At 36.5% G+C, this 19,659-nt stretch overlaps 1 protein-coding gene across 1 annotated transcript in view; it reads left to right on the forward strand.

The window, feature by feature from the left end:
* Positions 1 to 18,281: 18,281 nt before the first annotated feature.
* The window catches only part of LOC131070928 (rop guanine nucleotide exchange factor 1), a 31,721-nt gene continuing 30,343 nt past the window's right edge, over positions 18,282 to 19,659 (forward strand). The window contains exon 1 of the mRNA XM_058006615.2: positions 18,282 to 19,111. Within this exon, the coding sequence (XP_057862598.1) occupies positions 18,775 to 19,111 (337 nt within the window). The 5' untranslated portion in view covers positions 18,282 to 18,774. The remainder of the gene's footprint in view (positions 19,112 to 19,659) is intronic.

Here is a 19,659-nt window from a genome sequence, read left to right on the forward strand (position 1 = left end):
ATTCATTTAAAAAGACTCTGCTGGGGAAAGAACTCATATAAAAGAAACAAATTAGTTCTCTAGAGAGAGGTGGCGACTCTGAAATAAAGAGAAGAAGTTTTATGTATGGGAGGAAGTCAATAACACAAGGCCATCCAATAATACAATTGAACTTTGATTAGAAAAGAAACAAGAAAAAACCAAACAAAGAACCGACATACAATCCAATGGAACACATGAATGATTTCATAAATGAGAGATATAACCAATACTACTCTGAAAATAACTCACATCCAGCTTGGAATAGACAGGATCATACAATTCCTTCATGCCTAACAAATGAAGATTCCTCCAGAATGTTCATAAAAGAAGTCAATAAAGTATCTAAACCAATGAATAAAATGATTAATACCCAAGATAGGGACTCAAGGAAAATCAAAGAGAAAGAGGTTCAGATAACAAAACTGCAAAAGGGAGAGAGGGAGAATATGACAGCTACTTCCCCAATACCCATTGCCACATCGTTTGACATTGCCAATGCTTTGACACAAATGAAGGTCTATGTACCATTACTTGAGATGATGAAGTTCCCAGAATACAGAGAGAAGACTCCAAGGATGGTCACATATGTCTCGGGAGGTAAAGTGAAAGAACACAAGTAGGGTGGTCAGGATAATAATGGTGAACATGATCCAGCTCCAGCCATGTATTTGGGGTCAACAATAACAAAAAATCCTTCCCAAGTAGATCCCTTTTACCTAACTCTATTAATCAATAATAAGATGATAAAAAATTGCATGATTGATTCAGGAGCAACAATAAATGTTATGCCTGTGGGAGTTATGAAAGAGCTTGGAATAGGGGTGGATATGACGTTTGGCAAATGTTATGCTATGGATAACAAATCTGTTCCAGTTGTGAGTGTTATGAAAGATGTAGAGTTCAAGCTAGAAGCATGCCCCGAAGAATCCTACAAGACAAACATCATGGTGGTGGATGTCCCTCCAAATTATGGAATGTTATTATCCAAACAGTGGTCAAACCTGATAGGGGGACATGTCCAATTGGATTTGTCATATGCAACCATACCAGTGAACGGACATGAAGTGAGAATTGAAAGAGAGCCTCATTCCTCATATATCATTGAGGATGTGGAAACGCCTGAGCCAATATGTTTTATTGAGTCAGACATGGATAATTATAAAGTACAATTGATGAAGCCAAAGACTGAGGATTTGTCTCCAGTTGAGTCTTGCATCAAAGAAACAAATGATCGAGTGTGGCACATGTACTTTGATGGCTCGTGCAATAAGGAAGGAAGCGGGGCTGGGATTTTGTTCATTTCACCAAGTGGAGAAACATTTAAGTATTCTTTCAAGTTAATGTTTGAATGTACCAACAATATTGTTGAGTACGAGGCTTTAATCACAGGACTGAACCTAGCAGTTAAGCATGGAATTAAAATCCTTAGTGTATTTGGGGACTCAGAATTGATAGTGTCCCAAATTAAAGAAAAATATGCCTCTAAACATATATGATTGAAGCAATACAGGAATACAGTCTGGGACACCATTGAATTGTTTGATGCCTTTTAGAAAAATTGGATTGATAGGTCAAAGAACATAATGGCTGACTTTCTGGCAAATGTTGCACTAAAAGAAAGTGATGTGACATTGAATGGGATATCAGAAGTGGAGATAAAAGTCAGACCTTCTATCCCTAATAACCTATACAACTGGCAAATTTTTCAAGATGATGTTGACTTGCTAAACTTCTTGCAGTGTGTGGATCATTATCAGGCATGGGCTATTAACTTTAATGACTTTGTGGAAGAGACTGATGGGAAAGAAACCTTGTTTGGACAGGAGATCATACAGTTGAAATCGAACAAACTACCAAGAGGTTTGGTTGCATTAGAAAGAACCTTCAATGCATAAGACATAATAGAAACTAAAGTGACTCTAGCTAGAGAAAGTGGCGTTGAACAAGTTAACTTGGGAAATGAGGAGTCACCAAGGCATGTGTTTTTTGGAAAGAAATTAACTCCTGAAATGAAGCAACAACTGATAAATTTACTCAGAAAGTATAGGCACATTTTTGCATGGTCATATGATGACCTCAAAGCCTATATAGAAAAGATCTTTTCCAGCATGAAATACCCCTTAAACCTGATGCCAAGACATTTAGACAAAAAAAGAGACCTATAAATCCAACCTTGCTACCTAAGATGAAATAAGAAATAATAAAAATGAAATATGCAGGGATAATCAAACCCTGTAGGTATTCCACTTGGGTTTCAAACCTAGTGCCTATCAAAAAAAAGAATGGAGATATAAGACTCTGTGTAGACTTCGAGAACTTGAATATATCATCTTTGAAAGATAACTACCCATTACCAAATATGGATATCATGTTGCAAAAGGTAACTAGATGTGAACTATTATCTATGATGGATGGATTCTCAAGTTACAACCAAGTAAAAGTGAGGGAGGCTGAGCAATACAAGACAACCTTTACAACACCATGGGGTACGCATGTGTATGCAAGGATGCCATTCGGCCTAACTAATGCTGGAGCAACTTTCCAAAGAGAAATGGATGTAGCATTTGTAGAGCTAATAGATGTGATAATGGTAGTATATCAGGATGATCTAACTGCTTACTCAAAAAGGGTTGAAGACCACTGCAATCACCTTGAAAGGATATTCAAAAAAGCTTTAGAATATGGAATCTCTATTAATCCAAAGAAATGTCATTTTGGAGTTGAGGAGGGAAAACTCTTAGGACACATAGTATCTAAGGAGGGAGTAAAAATTGATCATGAAAGGGTGGTTGCAATCAATGAAGTCCCCATTCCAAAAACTGTTAAATCCATTCAGTCATTTATGGGACAAATCAACTTTGTCAAGAGATTCATCTTAAACTTTACAAATATTGTAAAACCTATAATGCAGATGTTGAAGAAATGAGCCAAAATAGATTGGGATGCAGAAGCATTGGAGTCCTTTGTAGTAATCAAGAGGGCAATATCCGAGGCACCGGTACTGATATCACCAGATTTTAGCAAACCATTTCTAATCTTTACTTTTTCCTCTTGTCACACAGTAGCAACAGTATTATTACAGAAGAACCAAAGTGGTTGTGAGCAACCCATTGCATATTTTAGCAAATCGTTGAGCCCATCTGAGATCAAGTATGATATAAATGAGAAATAGGCCTATGCTCTGGTAAAAGCAATAAAACACTTCAGACCATACCTGGTAGGGGCAGAAATCACAACTTATGTTCCTAGTGCAATAGTGAGATATTTTCAGGCAAACAAAAGTAATAGGAAAAAGGTGCAAATGGATCAATCAAATCTAGGAGTTTAACATTGAGCTCAAGATTTCACAAGTCGTTAAGGGTCAGGGATTAGCTAAACTCATGGTAGGAGCAGATTCTAAAGGATTTCAAATAAATGAAGTGGGGCTTGAGGAAGCCAGTTTCAGTATCGAGCACACAGTATGGTACACATATGTTATGTATTATCTTAAACATATGAAGTGTCCAGACAATATGATTGATAGTCAAAAGAGGACCTTGAAGTTGAAATCATTAAAGTATGTGATCATTAATGGTGACTTGTATTGGAAAAATAGAGATGGAATATTACTACTGTGTTTGGATGAATGTCAGGCAGACAAAATCTTGCAAGAAATGCATGGTGGAGTGTGTGGTGGTCATTTTTCTACTAGAACTACAGCTCACAAGATATTAAGGGCAGGGTATTATTGGCCACATGTGTTTAATGATTCCTATCAGTATGTTAGAAAGTGTGAAGCATGCCAAAGATTCTCAGGAAAAATGAAATACCAAGTGGCACTCCCATTGAGACCAAAGCAAGTTGAAGAACCATTTCAACAATGGGGATTGGATTTCATAGGGGAAATATGGGATAAATCTAGTGGAGGACATAGATGGATCTTGGTAGCCACTGACTATCTAACTAAATGGGTGGAAGCAATCCCTACCAAATAGGCTACTAGTAAAGTAGTGATTAAATTCTTGATGGAAAATATCATTGTCAGATTTGGTGTCCCTACAAGAATCATTAGAGAAAATGGTATGTGTTATAGATTTGAAGAATTCAACACCATTTGTGGAGAATATGGCATTGAGATATCTCATTCATCTCCCTATCATCCCTAAGGCAATGGACAGGCCGAGTCTAGTAAAAAAAATATTCTCAAGATTATTAAGAGGATGTTAGGACAGAATAAGAAAGCATAGGATTCTAAATTGAGTCTGGCAATCTGGGCAGATAAGATAACAATGAAGAAATCTATAGGAAGATCTCCATTTGAGTTAGTTTATGACAAGAAAGCTATACTTCCTCTGGATAACCTCTTACCTGTTCACAAATTCATAGTACAGGAAGAGATTGATATCATTGATCCTATGCAAGAAAGACTTGTGCAATTAATAGAGTTGGATGAAATCAGGACAGAGGCCCAGAGGCAAAATGTTAAGGCACAAGAATCAAATGAAAAGGTTATATGACAAAAAGGCAACAAATAAGAAGTTTGAGATAGGTGATTGGGTCCTGATGGATGCCAAAAACTAGGACAAAGGTAGGCATGGAAAGTTTGAGGCCCTTTGGCTTGGGACATATGTGATTATAGAGAAAGCAAGGGAGGATACTTATTACATACAAAGTGCAATAGGAGACAATCAAGAATTGCCAGTACATGGACGGTTCCTGAAGAGATTTTTCTCTTAAAATATTATTCCATGTACAGTAGGTTAGGGTTCATTTTCCATTGTATATACCATTAGTAGGTCCCTATTCACTAGAGATTCTAGATTCTTGAAGGCATCCATAACATACCTCCATCCCCAGTCAGAGCCACTGTTGAGCATTGAATTTAAATAAATAGAATTATGTGGTTTCAATTGAAGCTACAAAAGTTTTCTTAAAAAAATAAAGAAATCGGGCATGCCCTTAAGAATTTCGATAGAACCCTTAGCATTTCCATAGATGTCAGAATCCTAAAGATTATCGCTCAAACCAAGGCCATCAAATATACATGTTAATCCTTCACTGAGATATCTAGTTTGACCGAAATTGTACACTTGTTGTATGGAAGAAACCTATCAGTGTTTCATCAACAAGATGACTTATCGAACAAACTTGGGCCTCGATAAGTTCCAAGAGTGGCTCATCGAAAACATTATTTTCATCGATAGGTGGTATGTCGAGGAAACCGCTGGAAGTTCTCATCAATAAGACTTTTTGAGAAAAGGAAGGTGTCGAAGAGGTGCAAAAGTTATTGGCCGACGATCACAATTTCACTGAAAAATGAGAAGTTGAGGAGGATATTCTTCTTTCGCCGACATGAAAGATTTCATCTATGACCCATGTAGAAGCCGGATAACGAGGGACTGTTATCGGTATACTCAAAAATGATAAGACGGTTGCAAAATGTGGCAGTGAAAGGATTCCCGCCGAAAACAGGGTTTCGATAAGCCAACAGAGGATTACATCGATATAACCACGTGAGGTAGCCTTTTGATGAGAGTGAATAAATCGATGAAGCCACAAAGCTCTTTAATGATGACAATAGTTTCACCGAAACTAAGGAGACATCGATGAAACATGACATTTCAAGGAAGGATAAAGTTAAGCCACCGAAGTACACGATTCCATCGAAAAGGGGTGCAGCCATAGAATTGATGAGCATCGATGGAGGGACTTAGCAATAAAAGGATTTTCATTGAAAAGGAAGATTTCGATGAATTTATAAAACATTACACCGATACAAACACTTATAGCGAGGCTTTGATGAATTAAAGATATCAATGAGACCAAGAGAAGTGTCGGCGATGATGTCAATTCCACCGAAATAAAGAATGATGTCGATGAAATATGATGTTTCGGGGAGACATAAGATAAAGCCATCGAGACATATGATTTCATCGAGATACAACACAAGTGTAAGGTTGAATAAACGTTGGTGAAAAATTCAAAGCACTGCTAGACAAATGATTACCTGTTGCCGCGAAGAACAAAACAAATCTTAGTGAAGTCACATTACCATAAATTCAAATGAATATCTGTGTGACCGTTGCTTAACTGGAATTATTAACTCATGCAAAATGAATTAATGATGAAGGGACATGACTTCTCATAGAATAGGTGTTGCTCGTTTATTTATATGAGCATATTTTATAAAATGAAGAGGATTAGAATATTAGAGACTGGACAGATACTATAGCCTCTAGCATACTATTGTGCCATTTTGAAGTTTTAATAGAATCAGTCATTTTTCTTTTGTATATGTGTTGTGGATTATCTCATTTTCTATAGGCAGTTGTTTGTAAGGGAGATAAGGTTATTCGTATTTTATAGTGAAGTTTATGTTTCTATATTATAAATTTGGATTAAAAAGATCTACTCGTGGATTGTAATTGTTCCTTTTAGTTCTTCCTTGATTGGTTCCTTAAGGTTAGGGTTAAATTCATTCAGGCGGTTTATGATATAAACATTTAGCAGATCTCATAAGAAACAGTAACTGATAGATTTACCAAAGGGGGTAGGTTTAAAAATTGTCTCACAAATCATACATTAAGTCTTAGAGAAATATAAGACTCTATAGCTTAAACAACAAAGAAGGCAATGATCATCCATAAACCATAATTATCATTATATGGACACACCTTTACATTAAAGCAATAGGGATTAGTTGAGTAAGAAGTATAGAGTTAGTTAGTAATAGTGTACATTTATAGGAATTTCAAGCACAAAGATTGAATAGCTTCCATAACAACAATCTTAAACTCGTCTAAAAGACATCTATTCCAAGCACCTTTGCCATTCTGAGATAAGGGTCAGTTAGATCAAAATAATCAATCTGCTATAAAAAGCATCAGTTATCAAAAGCCACTAGTGAATAGGTATACCCGCCTAGGTCTTGCAGAGCCTAAAGTGAGAGAGTTAGTAACCAAATAGGTTCACTCTATAAGTTGGCCGAGTCAAATTGGAGGATTTGATCATAGGAGTTGGCATTTCCTTAGAACCTATCCAATCTATTGATTTGAGATCCAACACAACTCTTCTACCAGGAATTCATAATGTTGTTGATTTTCTTGTGTTTGAAGGAGAGAAGCGAGTGTAGCCATGGCGTCTTCTAATTTACTGTCATTTCTTGGAATCTGTTGGAAAGTTATTTCTACAAAGTATTTCTTGATATCATCAACCATCTTTTTATAAGGCATCAATTTTTTGTCCTTTGTTTGATAATCATTATTGATTGATTGATGATGAGCTGAGAGTCTCCCAAGACTTGAAGTTGTGTAATGTTCCATTCTATAGCCATTTTGATACCTCTAACCAAAGCTTCATACTCTGTTGTGTTGTTGGTGCATGGAAAGCTTAATTTGTATGCTTTTGGGATTGTATGACCTTGTGGTGTGATAAATAGAATACCTGCTCCTGATCCATGTTGTGTATATGAACCATCAAAGTATAATTACCATGTTTTTGTTGTGACTGTTAGGATATCAACATTAGGAAATTCAATTCGCAAAGGACGATCATCTTGAAGTGGTGCCTCGGCTAGTTGATCTGCAATGACTTGTCCTTTTATAGTTTTTCTGTCAACATACTCAATATCAAACTCACTCAGGATCATGATCCATTTTGCTAATCATCCTATCAATGTTACCCTGCTAAGTAAATACTTCAGAGGATCGATTTTAGCTATCAACTTGACGGAGTGAGATAGTAGATAGTGTCTTAATTTTTGAGAAGCAAAAACTACCGCCAAGCATGCTTTTTCTGTTGGAGAATAGTTGATCTTGCATCCCACTAATGTTCTCCTGATGTAGTAGATGGCTCGTTCCTTTTCTTCATTATCTTGTTGTGCAAGCAAAACTCCTAATGATGCTTTGGTGGTCGATACATAGAGTAATAATGACTTTCCTGGAATTGGTGACATTAGGACGGGTGGTTGCATGAGATATGTCTTGATCTTGTTGAATGCGTCTTCACATTGATGGTCCGATTTGAAATGAACATTTTTGTGTAATAGATGAGTAAATGGTTGACATTTATCTGCCAATTGAGCAACAAATCTTCTGATTGACTGGAGTCTTCCTTGGAGTGATCTGAGTTGACTTATATTATTGGGAGATGTCATCTCCATGATTGCTTTTACCTTAGCTGGATCTACTTTGATACCTCTAGCTAAAACAATGTATCCCAATAGCTTTCCTGAAGTGACACCAAAGGCACATTTCTTAGGATTGAGTCGTAGCTTATATTGTTCTAACCTGTCAAAGATCTTTTCTAGTATTCCTATATGGTCTTCTCTATTGTATGATTTTGACAAGATGTCATCCACATAGTCTTCGATGAATGTATGCATCATGTCATGGAATATTGTTGTCATAGCTCTTTGATATGTAGCACTTGCGTTCTTTAGTCCAAAAGGCATGATGTTCCAGCAGAAATTACCCCACGGGCATGTGAAAGCTATCTTTTCTTGATCTTCAGGTGCTATTTTAATCTAATTGTATCCGAAGAAACCATCCATTTGAGAGAACATGGAGTGTCCAACAGTTAAATCTACAATGATGTCAATGTTAGGCAAAAGAAAGTCATCCTTTGGACATGCGTTATTAATATTTCTGAAGTTTGTGCATATTCTGATGCTTTTATCTGGTTTTGAAACAAGAACGATGTTAGATACCCATTGAGGATATGCTAAAAGTCTGATGAATCCTACATCCAATAATTTCTTTAGTTCTACTTTGACTAGGAGAGCGATATGTGGATGCATTCTCCTTAACTTCTATTTGACTCGTTTAGCTCCGGGACTAACATTCAAGTGATGCATAATAAGCTCTGGATCCAACCCTGGCATGTCTGCATATGACCAGGCGAAATTGATTTGTCGTCATTTGAACAATTTTATATATTATTGCATTTCTTCTTCTGATAGAGAAGTGGCTGGATGTCGGATCTTTGGTTGCTCTGTTGTTCCAATGTTAATTGCCTCTGTTGGTTCGATCAAAATTGATGACCTTTCTTGATAGTGTGCAGGTAAAGTGTCAAACCTCCCATCTTCCGATGCCTTGAGGAGGTTTTCACCGTTAGATGCATCCTTTCTTTTTACTTTTTTCTGATCTAATGTTGCAAAGCAATGGTTTTCAGCATTAGACTTGATATTGTTTTCTTTATTTTTCTTTTTGCGACTAGGAGGTTTGGCAACCCACTTGACTGGAAGATGCGTTACTGAAATTCCTGATGAGAGTTGTTGCGGGTTCGATTGCATTAAGATATACAGATATGGCATGATCATTTGGAAAGGTATCAATGGCAGTATGCCCTTCATTTTCCCAATCAATAAGTTTGGGGTGGATTAGAGGTAGCGGGTCATCGGGTTGAGATGTTTCAAAAGTATCAAGAGTCATGATGGATGTATCGAAGTTTTCAATATGTATGTCAATATCTAGAACGATATTCTCATCAGAATGACCTCGCACAAGAAGTTATTACTCGTCCTCAATTAAGTTCAAGTCAGCTGAATGTGATTCTAATTCAAGTGAACTAGTTCCTAATGTTTTCCCTACATACGTGCGAGCTACATCGACTCCTACATCTCCTTCAAAGTAATTTTCTTCAGCTGATTCTTCAGAGTGATAGGAATCCCATTCCCATTTATTAGAATCTGTATCACTTGCAACCTGCAATCTAGAGATTTGTTCATATAGTATTTGATTTGTTTCTTCAACTTTTCTTGTTATATCTTTTCTTCTTTCATATTCAACTTCTTCGGGACTGAGATTGAGTTCTGTTAACTTTGCTATGAGCTCTCCTTGACTTATATTAGCTTCTTTCTTGTTTTGATTGAGATTTAATGTTGCTTGGGAGGTATCATTGGTTTGTTTCTCTTGTTGATTTGAAGTTTGCTTCTTTTCCCATTTCATATTTGCTTGTGTTTGTTGCTTAGTTGATGTCTCTTCTCTTTCAATTGCCAATTGTTCTTGTTTGTTTTCATATTCCTCTTGTTGTTGGCTAAAAGATGTGTCTTCTAGTAAAGTAACTTGTCCATACCCTAAGCTTGTTTTGTCTGTAGCTTGTTGAGTGTAAGGTTGGATAGGTTCTGATATACCTTCTTTTCTTTTCCCTATAGGACCTGTTCCAATGTATCCCATTTTTCTGAGAATGTTAAATCCTTTTCCATACTTTTTTGTAGGTATCCAGACATTGTTGATTTTTTGTTGAACTTCTTCATCCTTATATAGCCACTGTAGCACATCTTTGTCTTTTGTTTCCTCTGATAAGGTTCCAGCACTAACAAATGCTCCATCAAATATTGGAAGATGTTTTACAATTGGTTGTTGTTTAGAGTTTGATGGTTTTCCAAAGGATTTAGGAGAAAGTGGTAATTGTGATATTGAATATTCTCCATTCCCTCGATCTCTTAGCTGTATTTGTTTTTCCATACTTGACAAAATTGAGGCAAATGATTTTTCTTTAGATTGTGTTTTGGAAGATGATGACTCCCTATTATGAGGAGCAATTACTTCTTGAGCTAGTTTGAGATTACTACAGTACTGAAATGGATTTGAATCTACTGAGATTGTGATTTCCTACCCATTGTAGGGAAAATTTAAGCATTGATGATATGTTGATAGCACAACTTGTATTTCATGTATCCAGGGTCTCCCCAAGAGTATGTTATATGATAAATCTAAGTCTAGAACTTGGCATGCTGTGTCTTTTTGCAAATGTCCCACTCTGATGGGTAGCATCACAATTCCTTTAGAGGAACGCTCTTCTTCATCATAGGCTTTTATGGTGATCTTTTTTCAGTGATCAACTGCATCTTCTGAATAACCCAAAGCACGAACTAGACTCAAAGAGCAAATATTTAAACCAACTCCTCCATCTATTAGGACGCGTTTAACTCGCGTCTTATGAATGATGACTCCGATGTGCAAGGGAGCGTTATGGCAATGTTGCAGGGAGATGTCATCATCTTCAGTGAATGATAAGCAGTGAAGGGTTGTGAGGTGTCCCACCATGGTTTGGAATTGATCTATATCCAGATCTTTAGACACTGTGGTATCTATTAATGCTCGTTCAAGAATTTCTTTGTGTGCAGGTGAAAGATTTAAAAGTTCCAAGATGGATATTTGGGCTGGAGTTTTCTGTAATTGATCCACTAGATTGTATTGTTTGGTAGTGGATGATGTGTTTGTCATTGGACCTGATAAAACAACTTTAGCTTTGCTTCTTGTGATAGCATGAGCAGGTTCTTGATTTTGCTTTTCTTTAACTACAATCATATTTACCACATTATCATATGTATGAGCGTAGTTTACCTTCACTTTACCCTTACCATTATTTGTTGTTGATGATTCACCCTTCTCATAGTTTGGAAGCAAAGTTTTAAAAGCTATATGAGATTCATTTGTTGTATGTCCATCCACAGTTATTACTCCATTATCAATTAAATATTGGATGACATGTTTCAATCGCTGACAATTATCTGTGTGATGTCCCTTGTTTCGATGGAAATCGCAATAATGGTTATCATTCCACCAAAGTGGTTTTGCTTGAGGTTCGTAGTTCCTTTCTTCTGGTAAAGTGATCAATTTGTTTGCGAGAAGTGTCTTTAGTGCTGACCCAAGGGGTTCACCAATGTTTGTAAATTGCCTTCGAAAGAAATTTGTGATAGTTTCTTTTTGGTGATGATTGTTTTGCTCAACCGCTACTGAGTGATGGGATAAATTAAAAATCGGTTGCTTTGGTTTCACATTGTTGTTATCCACTATTCCATCGTTGACGACGTTACGATTTCTATTCCAAAACTTTGGCTTATCATTGTGATTGTTGTTATTAGTGTTGTTAGGAGAATGAACTCCATCTTTGTATATTTTAAACTCACCTTTCTTTATCATGGCTTCCTCCATTTTGATTCCATTATCAATCATCTTTCTGAAAATTTGATTTCCTTGCATTTTTAGATGATAACTCATTTGATCATTTAGGTTGTCGATGAATATGTCCATTTTTTCATACTCTGGCATTTTACGAGGATATCGTGAAGCTAACCATCTCCATCGTTGTAAAAATGTCATGAAAGGTTCTCCACTCTTTTGTTTGGTGTTACATAGGTCTAGCATTGTTACTCCATGTTGTATGTTTTAAAGAGTATTGTGAAACAAACTTACCTCCCAATTCTGAGAATGATCTGATTCCAGGTGGAAGTTTGGAGAACCATTCCATAGCTAGTCCAGTTAAGCTTTTCGGAAATAATCTCATTAAGTAGGTATCCTCATGTGCAAACTCCATACTCATTGTGCAAAATTCTTGTATATCATCTTGAGAGTCAGTGCTTCCATCATATGTTTTTGTATCTAGGAGTTTTAAAACCTATAGGAAATGGTTTCATGTTTAGATTTTTGTCGAATGGATAAGGACAAATTTCTTGAAGTGAGTATCTTCTAACATTTCCTCTCTGCATATCTTGAATTTGTGTTTGCAGTGTTTGTAGTTGTTGCGTGAGAGTTGTGATAGGATTATCAACATGATTTGTTCTTGCATAACCATGATTTTGTATTCTAGGAGGATTTGGATCTCTTCTTGTGTCATCTCTAGTCCTTCTTGTATCTTCATTGGGTTGAATGGTATTCAAAATTTCCACTTCATCTCTTTTGGGAATGTAAGTTTCTTCATTGGTTCTAGTGTTACTAGGAATTGATGTGTCATTCATTTTAAGACCAAAAACATCCTCATATTGTTGATTGCTAGGAGGAGGGTCACTTTTCTTTTGTGTCAATTTGTTCACATAAAAATCTTGGGGAAGTGTAGCACCAATTCTTGCTAACATTAGGAAGTATTTTTCTTTGTCTCCCTCCAATATTTTCTCCATAAATTTATCGAATTGGGGATCTTTTTTGATGTCTCAACATGTTGTTCTATTATTTCTTCTTCAACTTGTATTTCATCTTCGTGTTCCATGGTTCTATGCTCTTTAGTTATTTCCAATGTTTCGGTTTCCGTATGCGATTTTTTCATCTCTGAGCTCTGGTTAAAACAGGCATACACGTGTCTTAGATATTGTGCTAGGATTCGAATGTCTAAAAGTTGTTTTTGATAAGTGGTCAACTATTAATGTAAATGTGATAGAGTGATATGACACGAAAAGATGGTTCAAGTGTTAAAAGTTTGCAAGTTTTTCGATCTTCAATTTTTTGAGTGCAATGACGATGATTTGATAAGAACCAAGTCCAATAGGAATGATATATCCTACGATGTGGGACAAGATTATCCTGACCAAACATTGTAGTTTCATGATAAAGGATGATAGATCCTGATGAGAAACTATGTTTTGAGTGACCAGTTTATCAAAGGGGGTGATGATGCACTTTGAGATGTTTAGACCTTGAACTTGTTGAGGGTGAGTACTTGAAAATATTGAGGTGTTTATTTCTAAAGTCTGATTTGACAGATGATAACTCGACCAAGCTAACCAAGAAGACAATCCAAGCATAAAATGACAGATAACAAGTGCTTATGATCACTGCAAATTGACCGAGCAAATATGACAGACTTGAAAAAGATGTGCAAGAAGACAACTCTGGACAATTAGAGACAAAAATTCGTACGACAGGCTACACAGCCTCGAACAACAATTTATATAGGCTCATACGACAAACCAAAAATCTCGCATGACAAAAGACATAAACTCGTATGAGCTTTCTCACAGAACTAGACGACAAATGATGGCATAAAATCCTCTGATAAGATGACTCGTATGACAATTATCACTGGACCGGACGATGAAAGATAACATAAAATTTTCTGCTAAACATGCTCGTACGACAATTTCCACCCGACCATACGACAAAGTAGATACCTCGTACGACAAAATAACAAACTTGTACAATAGAGGACATAACAGATATAAAAATGTTTGTTTGGATAGATTTTTGATCATTAAAGTTTGATGTTTTGCTTTATGTTTTCCAGTTTTAAATGTCTGATTTTCTTGTTTAAGGGATGAATTCACAACAAACACACGATATGATAAGTGACCTCAAGCATTATGTTACCTAAGGAAGTTGGCTGAGAGAGAAAACCTTTGCTTGCAAGCTTAGGTACACACCCAATAGCTAATCAGAATATGACCATTGAGTCTCACGCAATGGATTCTCAACGCCGTATTATCCGACTCCAAACACTAATGGGGGCACGATATGGCAAGTGTCTTGAGAGAGTTACTATCTCTCTTGCACAAAGATTATCACCCTTTCAGAGGTGAATTGGGTAGCTTCTAATTTAATCGGAACTAGTAAGGGATCTGTTTGGCACGTCGGGGTATAAACTCAATTAAGAGGTCTCCCAGCCTTGAAAACCAAGGTTTGATATACCCGAAGGTACGAAGGAGAGCTATTCCCGAGCACTTCCGTTGACTTGATTTTCATCAAATCACATTTATTTTATAGTGGGTTAGATTACTTAGCGTTAGTCGTTCCCACTTAGGTCGTTCCCCTCTCACCGACCTTAATGGCTAAGAGTTATTAGCTCCTCGGGAGGGCAGGCCCGCTAAAGAAATGCACTAATGAAAGCAAAGGATGAGTCTAGCTTTCTGATCACCTAAGAAAGGTGAGAGCATACTCGCCTATCATCAAAACACATAAAACATGATTGTTCATTTCCATTAGCAAAAACAAGTGTGCCTAGAAAACTTAAAGAAGACATAGAGTTTACTTGAATCCTCCTAGGCAACCTGCAAAATAGATGTATTAGTAGTCATGATGTGTTGTTGAAATGAAGCTTTTGACAAGCATAATCTTCGATAATCTTCCTGCAAAAACCAGTTAGGCTACCAAAAAACTCACAAAAAGACCAGGGTTAGCATTAGTAATAACCAAATTGAAGCATGAAACCCTTAAAATGCAAACTGCTTTGAAAAGACAGAAACATAATTTTGTACGACACAATTTACCTGACCGTATGAGTACCCTTCTGGGATCGTACAAGTGTAGAATAGAGTTCGTACGACACTTCAGTCTCCTTAAAGCTTGTACGAGTCAAGATGAATTATCGTATCACTGCATAAAGGAACTCGTACAAGACTAAAAAGGAGCTCGTACAAAAATTTAATTCCAACCCGACCAAAAATGAAGATTTGATGATGCTTGAGAGGCCAAAAATGAGATTTCCAGCCCTATGGTGGGTGCCAAAATGTCGTGCTCTGTGAAGTGTGATACTTGCAGCTGCAACACAAAACACTCAATAGATCATTACAAGCATGGTTAGAAATATAAGACCATGACAAAGCGATCTATCGCCTCCTAAGAGATGCGAGTATGGATTTGCTCTCAAATCTGGATAAGCAATCCTAGTGACTTGGCTACACCTAGATGGAGGATTTAAAATGATAATGATATGCAAGGATGAGATTGATTATGATAGATTGATCCAAGAGACTAATTAAGCTAATGATATGCATGATTAAGCTATGATGATGATGCAATTAGGATAGAAAAGAGATCAAATTAAACTAAATCTAAGATGCAATTGCCTATAATAACAATGCTCAAATGATATGCTAGGATGGGAAATGTCTATAGTAACAATGCATAAGATAAAAATGAGATGGGATCCTTATTGCTCCAAAATGGGGGATATTTATAGGATTTCCAAGGCTAGGGGTGAGGTGGCAGGAATCAACGATCAAGATTGAGTATGAAGATATCAAGGGTGAAATTGGAGGAGGTTGGAGGAAGAGACACTTGTCATCTCTGTGGTGACAAGTGTCAAGGAGCTTTGCTCATAAAAGGGCAAGTGTCAAAGAGAGGAGACATGTGGCCAAAGTGCCATGTGTCTCAAGAAGAAAATATCCACACCATAGGAGGTTAGGATGTGCAAGATAGGATAGGGTTAGGCAAACCCAAGGTTAGGTGGAATGAGTTAGGTTAGAGGGATGGTTAGGTTAGGTGGTTAGAAGTTAGGAGGCATGTGGGTAATTTGAATTTAAAAATTCAAATAATAGGAAAAGACTAATTAATTCTCAACAACTCATAAATTGATTTGTTTTAATTAATTAGGGGATTAGAAGAATTAATTGAAGTGGGGGGAGGATTAATTAATCAAAGGGGACTATTGAAATGAACCTATTAAATAAATCCTTAGATTTATTAATAAGTAGATGAAAGGGGGAATTTAATCAAATTGCTTAATGAATTCAATTAAATTAGGAAGGGGGATTAATTAAATAATTGCTTATTTAATTAATTATCTTCGGACCATTTTTAGGTGTATACAGGAATGATCTAAAGTGTGGAATTGATCCATAACTTGTGGATCATCTTGGTAAAATGTAATTTTTTGTAACCTTTGATATTTGAATGTACATAAGAACACCAATATTTAAAATGTCTTCAAGGAAGAAGTTGGATTGCTATGGTTGAATTCTTGATGGGCCAACTTGACGACCTAGGGTGAATATTTGAAAATAACATACACGAGTCTACAAATAGCCTACATGTGGACTATGATGCAATTGATTTCTTTTGAGTTCCAAACCAAAATGTTCTTGTAATGACCCGCTTCTTGTAGTTCCTTATGAATTAATTGTACATTGAATGTCTCTAAATACCAAACATAACATGTCTTATAAATGCACACCAAGTTGACTCCCAATATAGTGATAAATACAAAACTTAAGAATTTAAATTTTTTAGAGTCAATCTTGAAGCTCTTGATTTAATGTAGGGAAATGAAATGAAGATCTCAAAATAGAAATCAAATAAACATATATTTGTATGAGTACTAGCATACCTATATTTTAAAAAATTAATGTAAAATACGCCAAGCAATACCAATTTAAAGATCATTGTTAAATTATATTAAATTTATTTAAAAAATTATAGAATTGTATTGCATTAAAATAAAATTAAGAGTTTAAAATTTTAGTTGAATAGATAATTTGAATAGTTGTAAAAACAAAAAAATCTAATAGAAATCACCATTGGTGATAGTTGAAGCATTTATCTAAACTTTGTGATACAACTATTTGTTCAACATCAATTAAGAAGACAACTAAGGACTTATGTCCACATTACTTATTAAAATAGGGACCTTTAAAAAACTCCGGAGATGCATTTTTAACAAAGATTCACCATTTAATATATAAAACCATTTAAGGCATATTTGTAATGTTCTTCTTGAAGATGATCTCAAAGACTTCATTTTTGGCATCCTAAAACAAACAGGCTTAGGAGAATAGTACAAAAAAATGCAAACATAACGTTTACAACTTTGATAAGAATCTATTTCAAGAAGAAACTAAAATCTCGAGACTGTGAAGCCGCATGACAATCTGGAGGTCATTGTGGTTCAACAACAAATGCTAAGATTTCCCTCCACATGTCTGAAGTCTAGCAATGATATTCTTGTGACTTTCTAATGTGAAGGGGGGTTTAAAATGAAAATGCGAGAAAACTATTTTAAATAAACATGCAAGAAGAGAAGAGCATGTGTAGATTATAATGGTGGTCTCTATGACTTGCACTTGCACAATTTTAAGCATAGATTTACGAAAGTTGAAAGGTTTTACCACACCTATAAGAAATGCTCACATAAGGATGTTTCAAATGCTCATCACTATCATGTTACAAAATTGACTGTTACGAAAAGTGACAAAATAACAAATGTCAAATTTTCACAAACTTCAAAACGTTCACACAAAATATTTCAGTAGGTCTCTCAACATAATAAATTCAACAAATAAATAGTAATAACAATACAATATATGAATATTTCTAAATTTTACAATTCTAATTTTTTCCCACAACATTTAACATTGTACTTCATAATCGACCACGAATATATATATATAGAAAAAAAATAAAAAAATAAAAATTAGACTCCTCTTCCCATGTTAAATCAGTCCATTCCGAGAAGTAAACAAGAATCAAAATTGAGCTTTGCCCCGCAGTGATTAAAATATCTTTTTTCATTTCATTTCAGCGATACAGCAAAAGAACTGCTGCCAGTTGCCCCACCACGCCTTTATTCCAAAGTAGCTTTCCATTCTCCCAACACAAAACCTGGCCCACCGAAAATATTTCTGTACGGCACGATGCCTATGTACCCCAACTTGTTTGGAATGAATCGCCACCTCACATTAGACGGTTATGTGAGCCTCTTTATTGAAACGCCTTAGAAAATATGCATCAGAGTGTAGTGCCACGTACATTTGGTTGTCGCTTCTAGACGATTTATAAACCTCGGCTGACAGCACGGAAGAAAGCGAAATTTCCTTTTTGCTCCATAGCGGAATACGGTTTCCATGGGACCACTGGCCCGTAAATTAAAACAATGGCAGACTACCTACATATGTACATATACAGGAAGACAGAAAAATGCGATACACGACTGTCTCCTTCCTTTCAAAGTATAGTTAGGTGTATGTAGGGCTCAAAGAAAATCATGTATTCTTGTTCTGGTTGCTTGCATTTTCCTCCGGCATCGAGCAGCAGTGCGTCACACAATTAAATAGTCTACATATTTTAGTGGGCGGCCCCCCGGAGAAAAGCGAGTGTGCGTAAAATGGAGGAGACCTGGCACAGGCATTGATTGAAGTCGCAGGTCGCGACCTTCCCACACATTCTTTATCATTACAACGGTAATAATGGCGCCACCACTACCATTAACGCCAGCAGAGTAAAAGACGGCGTGTGCGGCGATGGAGTAAAACTGATTATCTCGTGTTGAAGTTTTGGTAAAGCGAAAATGGAGAAATGCAGGGCGTGTGGGAGTGGCGAGAGTGAGAATGTATCAAGTTGTTCTGGGGAAAGGCAGAGCTCTACTTTCAGTGCGGACGTGAGTGGTGATGGCGATGGGGATGGCTTCAGCTCTGAGACGCCGAGCTTCAGGCGGGGAGACGATGAGCTGGAGGTCGGGATGGGCACGGGCACCACTTCTGAGGGATCATCGCCCTTGGGATGGCCTCTGGGAAGGTCGGATACATCTAATTCCGGCTCCTCCACGGCTCCTTTGCCGCTCACCGGGGGCCGAGACACGGTCATATGGGAGGAAAGAAGTGACAAGCTATACAATGATTTATCAGGTGCCTTCGCTGTGTTTTAACATTTATAACTGTCAGATGTAAATATTCCATTATTTTGGCTTTATTATATTCTTTTAATGCCATAAAATTGTAGATGTTTTAGTTTTCCGCTGTATGTTTGATCTGCTGGCTGTGTATTTTAACATTTCATTTCTTCGACCAAGCGAAAACGGGTTTACAAATTATATAAGCTTAGTGTAATTAGCTAGATATTTCACAGCATTTTGACTTTACATGCATGTTTACTGCCTGGAAATTGCAGTTGTAAACATTTGCGTTTCCAAGTCCTTTTCTTTTTTCTCTTTGTGCGCCGTGACATTAATTTTCAGCATTTTTCTTTGTTTTGTTTCAATTCCTGAAAAATTTATGTGATCTTAACATTTCTTGTGTTTAGAGGAACATAAGCGTGTACGTTCTGGTGCCTTTTTCCCTACTTAATCGTATTTCCAATTTTTCATGCCAGAAATCTGCATTCGATTTGTCATCGGCGCGCCGTAATTTTAGCAATCCGCATTTTTTGGACTGAAAGCAAAGATTATACATTTTTC

The sequence above is a fragment of the Cryptomeria japonica genome, chromosome 1 (assembly GCF_030272615.1).
Source record: "Cryptomeria japonica chromosome 1, Sugi_1.0, whole genome shotgun sequence".
Taxonomy (NCBI): domain Eukaryota; kingdom Viridiplantae; phylum Streptophyta; class Pinopsida; order Cupressales; family Cupressaceae; genus Cryptomeria; species Cryptomeria japonica.